Consider the following 7,400-nt stretch of genomic DNA (forward strand, 5'->3'; position numbering starts at 1 on the left):
CTTCCATGTCTTGAGCTTCCATAGTGCTTATCTGTATCAACTAAGTGTTTCTATGACATTGTTTCAGATAGCAGACCATCTCTACAGACCTCAACCTCGGTCAACTGAGGTGGCTCTTATTCTCGGCAAAACTCCCTAGGTCATTATGATCTAAATTGACTTCTCCATTTGTCAATATGGTCCCTTTTGACAGCGTTTACCCCCTTCTCGGTTGCTTTTAGTCCTCGGCTTGGGCCTTAGGTCCATTATATACCCAAATAATGGGATTTGGGGCCCAAGGCCCCTATAATAATCCCTCGAGATTCTTCTTTCTGGATCCTCAGTAAGAAAGAAGGATTTCAATGTCGCTGTTAGTTGCCCCATACTCCCTACCTCTCTCCTCTACTAGCGAAAATGCCTTTTTAACTGCCCAAAGCACGTTTCTAGGGCTACAGTACTCGAGACGCGCTCTTATTAAATTCTTATGGCCTCTTGCTCCCTACGTTCTACAGCGCGATGCAAATCCAACAATTGATGTTTTTATTGGGTACCGAGCGGGAATGTTCCCGCTTCTAGCTACTCCCTTGATATAAATACCTCTCAAATCAACTTTTCTTCTCACTTTAGCATTCATTTCGTTCTAGCGCACATACCTTGAACCTACACACCCTTTCAACTCACCTGAGCCCTTACAAATACCAAAGACCTGTCTGAGGACACCTTTACTCTTTCTGTAAATCTTCTTGAACTTTTACTTTTTAAATTTCTATACACTCTCCTACTCTTCTTACTCTCTCTTTTTCTCCTTGGCTCCACTTTCCTTTCTCAATCCCCTTATCTTTCCCAACCCTTCCTAGAAATGGATAGATTTAAGAGTTTAATAGACTCTGAGGAGGGATGGCAAATTTTAGGACAATGTATAGGATACCTCTAGAGGCGGCCACTAGGTACTGCAAGTACTGCAAAAAGGGATAATGGCACTTAGATAGGAAAAAGGGAGAGGTAGTCATCCCATTGATTGTCTTCATAGAAGGTGGGATGCGAATCCCCATGAGTGTTGTCACCAGAGATTACCTTAGGGCCCATAGGTTAGCTTCTATCCAATATGCCCCCAATATGTTCAAAAATACTATGGTGTATAGATGCCCTCAATGAAAAAATGGGTTTAGGGTTAACTCACCACGATGTCAACTGAATCTACGACCTCCATCACCTTACCGGGTAAAGGTATTACCTTAAGTCTAGGTACCCTAAGGTTAGGCTCATTCAATGCCTCCTTGACTTCAATAAAGGTTTAAATAAAGACTTCCTAATTATATCAGGGGATTGGCACAATGGCCTCCCTTGTCCAACGAGGGAGGGCAAACCAAGTGGGGCTTTAGGCTTAGATTCACAATTCCAAAGTTATTCCATTTTTCTCTTTCTTTGATTTTTGTATGTATCTAAGGTTTTATTTGACTTGTATTTCGCTAATGTTGTCTTCTTGGCTTTCTTGATGATCTTGCAGACCTAAATTCTATTGTTCCCAACTTCAGCCTCGTAAACCGGGAGAGTTTAGACAAGATCTTAAAGGTCGAGGTCTTCGTCCACTCCAACGGTCAACTTAGGGCAGCCCACCTAATATTGGGTTACAAGCCCATATCCAAGACTTTTCTTGTGCTAAGGTGTGTTATTAAGGTGAACGATCCTCGGCTGCATCGCATTAGCGTAGCGGCCCCAAGTTTTCTCCTTCCCGGCCCTGTTCCAGAAGGTACGCTTTCCACAGAGCCCATTCTTCTTCCTAGTCCAAAATCAGAGGGTGTCCAACTCACCACTCCCATACCTGAAGGCATACCAAAAGTAAGAGCCTCATTGTTACAACAAGCAATCAGAGTTGCCACTTCATCTCGTACCACCAATACAGAAGAGGAAAAGGTGGTAGAAATAACTAATTCCAAGGACAAGTTTGAAGTTTTCAACCAAGCCTTGTCCCCAGAAACTTCAATCCCTAATCTCGCCCCTCCATTCTCATCAATAATCAATGAGATGGGCATTCAGCGCAAACCAAAGTCCAGTTTGCTAGATTTGATAGAGTCCTAACCCCAGAGGGATGCACCTAGGAAGGCAGCTCATACCAAACCTCCCACTCCTCCACCTGCTTTGCCCCTCCCACCTAGACTCACTGACCTGAAGAGGAAGAGGGAGAGCAAACGTAAGGAGGTGATGGACATTAGTAAATCCCGCCCCACCTCAAGAGGATGAAGCTTAGAGGGCAACTAAGTAGGCCAAGTTGGGACAAAGGGGTGTCGAGAGGGGATGCGATATTCAGGTCGAGCCTTCAGCCTGGCTCCCCACGCCAATGCTAGATGAGGCCCCTCTACTAGCCAATGCCTCCATTAGAGACTTCCAAAGAGGAAAAGCCAGCTATATGGCCGATGCGGTAGAGCAAGCCCTACTGCTCCCTGAGGACATGGCCTAGCTGCAGTCCATGAGGAGGCACGAGGTTTTCCTCAGCCTCAAGAGATATTTAGCAATGGTATGATCTCTTCTTTTCTTTTCTTTTTTAATTTGCTTCCTTAACTTTCTTTTTCTAATCCTTATTTCTTTCTTTGGTAGGTTGTTCAAGCCTCCTTTCGGGTAGAGGAGATGACCAATTATTGCCACAGGCAAATGAAAGAGGAGGAAGGAAGGCATATCACTGCCATGGAGGCCTTTAGCATGGCTGAGAAGAGCATCTAAGAGCTGAAGAAGAAGCTGAAGGAGGAGGAGAAAGAAAGAAAATGCGTGGTAGCTGCCCTAGAAAATATTGAGAAACAAGTTAAGAGCCAAAGGCTGCAGCTGCGTGGTGTTAAGGACCAGCTGGCCACCTCTAAGACCCAAGTTGCTACGCTAAAAAAGAAACTGAAGGAGGTCGAGAAAGCTAAAGCTCTAGCTGAGAAGGCCCGGGATGAGGCAGAGAAAGCTAAAGATGCAGCTGAGCAACATGGGTACGATGTTGGGGTGGCTGAGACTAAAGACACCCTTAAGGCCGAGGTCCCAGCCATGTGTAGGACTTATTGTGCCTTGGTATAGGATGAAACCCTTAACCAAGTCAGGGTTGAGGCTTCTTCCGTGCTTAGGAAGGCAGAAAGTATCTACTACCCTTAACTATACGCCCCTCAAGCTCTTCTGACTCTAAGGGCCGACCCAGTGTCCTCGGAGGCAGGTGAAATTCTAGGCAGCCCTCCCAAAACTCCTCCTACAGCCAACACTTCTCCAGAAGGGGCAAAGCAGGTTGAGGACACTTCAAAGATATGGGACTTCATAGCCCAAGGCTCTATCGTTCCTCCAATTGCTCCAAAGGATCCCTCACAGGAAAAAGACACTTCACAAAATATAGAGCTGGTACTATCAACTCTTGCCATACCCCCAAAAGAGGATCCCAAGGACAATGCCAAAGTGTCCTCCACGGCAGCAAACACAACCTCCCAAGGATCCAAAAGAAAAACTTGTAATAAAAATGAAGCAATAGATTGCCTTTTTCTTTACCCTTTTTTTTTTTCACAATTTGTAATCAACTTGCCTCTCTGTATTTAATTTGCCTTGTTTTAAGGCTATTATTAATGAATGTTATGGGTATTTTCTTTCTCTCTGTGATTTACATACTGAAGTTGATATGATTTCTATTTTAGCTAACCCTTAATAAAAATAATAATGAGGTAACACTTCTCTCACTAATCTACTTGAGTAACAGAGTAATTGTCCTGTTTCATATGATTAGCAGCAAAAGCAAGTGAAATTCACTAAGTTAACCATCTCAGCAAAGCATAATCTTAATTTTAAGAACATACACAGTATTGCAACATATGTATAGGTTTAAAATTACTTTGTGCCTTACTCGTCAACAAGTTCATAGGGTCAAAGGGACAACCAATTTTTACATAAACACAAGTATGCCTGTAAATGCTTTAAGTGATGCTCATGAGCATCTATTTAGGACTCTCGTTGCAGTGAAAATTGTTGCTGCTTGGAGTAATTATACCTAGCACCAAAGTGATTAATAAAGGATACTAATTTACCTTAAAATATGTATTTCACCACGTCCACAATAACCAAGGCTTTGACCTGGCACTTAGCAATTCGAGGAAAAGTATTAATTTACCCAAAGTATGTGGTCCAAGAATCTAGGCATAACTTAGATTCTATTTAATATTTAAAATAATGGTTAAAAGTTATCAATTTTCCCAAGGCATGTGGTTTGAGAAGCCAGGCATGACCAAGGTTCTGTTTAATACTTAGATAGATGTCAGGGAGTATTAATTTTTCCAAAGCAATTGGTCCAAGAAACCAAGCATAGCTAAGGTTCTATTTAATACTTAAAATAATGGTTAAAAGTTATCAATTTTCCCAAGGCGTGTAGTCCAAGGAGCCAGGAATGACCAAGGTTCTGTTTGATACTTAGATAGATGTCAAGGAGTATTATTTTTCCCAAAGCAGGCGGTCCAAGAAACTAGGCATAGCTAAGGTTTTATTTAATACTTAAAATAATGGTTACGAGTTATTAATTTTCCCAAGGCATGTGGTCCAAGGAGCTAGGCATGTCCAAGATTCTGTTTGATACTGAAAGAGATAATAAGAACATATGACACCCAACATAACAGACCAAAATAGGGTAAAGAAAGTCTCCATTAATAATAATATCTTCTAAGGTTATATACATTCCAAGGACGCGGAACAGCTTTTTCTTTTAGATCTTCAAGATAATATGCACCTATTCCGGCCATTGATGTAATACGATAGGACCCTTCCCAATTGAGTCCCAACTTCCCCCATGCTGGGTTCTTGGCTGTTCCCAGAACTTTTCTTAGAACCAAGTCTCCAAGTGCTAATGGCATCAGCTTCACATCAGCATCATATCTTTGTTTAAGCTTGTGTTGGTAGTAGGCCAATTGGACCATGGCATTTTCTCTCCTTTCTTTAATTAGATCTAGGCTCTTTTCCAACAGTCTATCGTTGCCGTTTGGAGCGAAAGACCTTGTTCTCAATGTGGGGAACCCAGTTTCCAAAGGAATGACAGTCTCAGCCCCATAGGTCATTGAGAAATGTATCTCCCCAGTAGATCTTCGAGGTGTAGTCCAGTAAGTCCAAAGGACATGCGGCAGTTCTTCCACCCACTTCCCTTTCACATCATCCAGCCTCTTTTTAAGTTTGCTCACTATGACCTTGTTCACAGCCTTGGCTTGCCCATTTCTTTATGGATAGGCCGGAGTGGAATACCTATTCTTTATTCCCAGATCGCAACAGTATCTCCTAAAGGTTTTACTATCAAATTGAAGTCCATTGTCCAAAATGAGGGTATGAGGAATTCCAAACTGAGTGACAATGTTCTTCCAAACAAATTTTTTAACATCCACGTCCCTGATATTTGCCAATGATTCAGCTTTGACCCACTTGGTGAAGTAATTCGTGCCGCCCAACAAGTACCTCTTATTCCCCGCTACCTTAAGGAAAGACCCTACAATATCCAAGCCCCACCGAGCGAAAGGCCAAGGACTGGACAAGGGATTAAGGACCCCTTCAAGTTGGTGAATGTTTGGTGCAAATCTTTGGCACTGGTCACACTTCTTCACATAGTCTTGTGCTTCTTTCCGCATATTTGGCCACCAATAGCCTTGTGTGAGGGCCTTGTGGGACAAAGATCTTCCCCCCGTATGGCTTTCACAAATTCCTTCATGCAATTCCTCCAGGACCAACTCAACTACTTTAGGGTGTATGCACAGCAAATACGAGCCAAAAAAAGACCTCTTATACAATTTTTGGTCCTCAGACAACCAGAACTGAGGAGCTTTCCTCTGCACTTTTTCAACCTCAGACTTGTCCTTAGGTAGAACGTCTTCCTTGAGGAACAATACAATAGAATCCATCCAGCTAGGACCCACCCTTATCTAATGAACATGAACCACAGTCCCTCTTACCTCGATGGGTTTGTACAAGTCCTATACGAGGATTACTCGAGGTAGACTCTGTGCTGAGGATGTTGCCAATGTGGCCAGAGAGTCCGCATGTGTATTTTTACTTCTAGGGACTTGTGATAAAATAAAAGACTTAAATCCAAACTGTAAATTTCTAACCTGGTTCAGGTATTCTTACATTCTGGGATCTCTAGCTTCCAATTCCCCTTGGACTTGACCCACTACCAGACTTGAATTAGTGAACACTTCCACTGCCTTTGAGCCTATCTATATAGGCAACCTAATCTAGCCCTTTGGGATGATAACATTCCCATCAAAACTTACCAGGGGTGAATCATAGGCAGTTAGATCCCCAGGTTTTAAGTTTAGCCCTCTGTATAAATCCGAGTACATGATCTCTACACAACTACCCTGGTTCACCATTACTCTCTTCACATCATATCCCCCTATTATGAGGGTGACCACCAAAGCATCATCATGTGGTTGGATGGTTCCAACATTGTCTTTGTCTGAGAAACTCAACGAAGGTCGAATTTCAAGTCTAGCTTTCTTCGGCTTGAAGTTGGAGTCCTCAGCCAGTGATCTAGCTACAGACATCACCTGAGAAGGATGAGACCCCGTTCTCCTAGGTGCGTCAAAAATGACATTGATTGTATCTAACAGGAGCCTTGAAGGAATACTTCCCTGAGTTCTTGACTTTGTCTGGTCCTCTTGCCCGTTGGGTCGATACAGAAATTGTTACAACCTTCCTTCTTTAACCAGTTGCTCCAAATGGTTCCACAATGTTCGGTAGTCTTCGGTGGTATGTCCTCGCTCTTGTTGGTACTGGCAATGAAGGCTTTGGTTGCACCTCAAAGGATCTCTGCTCATCTTGTTCGGCCATTTGAAATATGGCTCGTTCTTGATCTTCTCTAAAACTTGATGCACCGATTCTCAGAACACAATATTTACCATTTAAGGGGCTGCAAACCCATATTCTCCAGCAAAATCCCTCCGGGGTCTGTTATTGTTGTAATAGTCCGACCTGAAATCCCTTATCTCCTGAGGGATAACCTTGCCCTTTCCCTTATCCTGCTGTTGGTCTTCCTCGACCCTCTTATACTTGTCAATTCGATCCATAAGTTGACGTATACTGGTAACAGGCTTCTCCGTTAAGGATTTCCTTAAGCCATGCTCGGCAGGTAGGCCAAGCTTGAAAGTATTAATGGCGACATCGTTGAAATCACCATCTATTTCATTGAACATCTCCCAATATCTGTCCCAATATGTTTTCAGGGTTTCTCCTTCCCTAATGGACAAAGACAACAAGGAAGCTAAAGGTTGAGGAACCCTGCTACACGTAATAAAGTGGGATCCAAACGCTTGAGTAAGTTTCTTAAAGGAATCAATGGAACTTACCCTCAGACTATCAAACCACCTCATCGGCACAGGCCCTAAATTGGATGGGAATACCTTGCACATCAAGGGCTCGTTCTTGGAGTGAACGGCCAT

The 7,400-nt window shown here is 43.0% G+C and overlaps 1 protein-coding gene across 1 annotated transcript; it reads right to left on the reverse strand.

Annotated features, from left to right (window-relative positions):
• Positions 1 to 6,863: 6,863 nt before the first annotated feature.
• On the reverse strand, positions 6,864 to 7,400 carry LOC112038760 (uncharacterized). The gene has a single exon (XM_024071601.1). The coding sequence runs from the start codon at positions 7,398 to 7,400 to the stop codon at positions 6,864 to 6,866; it is 537 nt and encodes a 178-aa protein (XP_023927369.1).

The sequence above is a fragment of the Quercus suber genome, unplaced genomic scaffold (assembly GCF_002906115.3).
Source record: "Quercus suber isolate HL8 unplaced genomic scaffold, Cork oak 2.0 scaffold_371, whole genome shotgun sequence".
Classification (NCBI taxonomy): Eukaryota; Viridiplantae; Streptophyta; class Magnoliopsida; order Fagales; family Fagaceae; genus Quercus; species Quercus suber.

Excerpts from the sequence above, each read along its gene's own strand:
- LOC112038760 (XM_024071601.1), bottom strand. The coding sequence starts at position 7,400 with ATGGCCGTTCACTCCAAGAACGAGCCCTTGATGTGCAAGGTATTCCCA.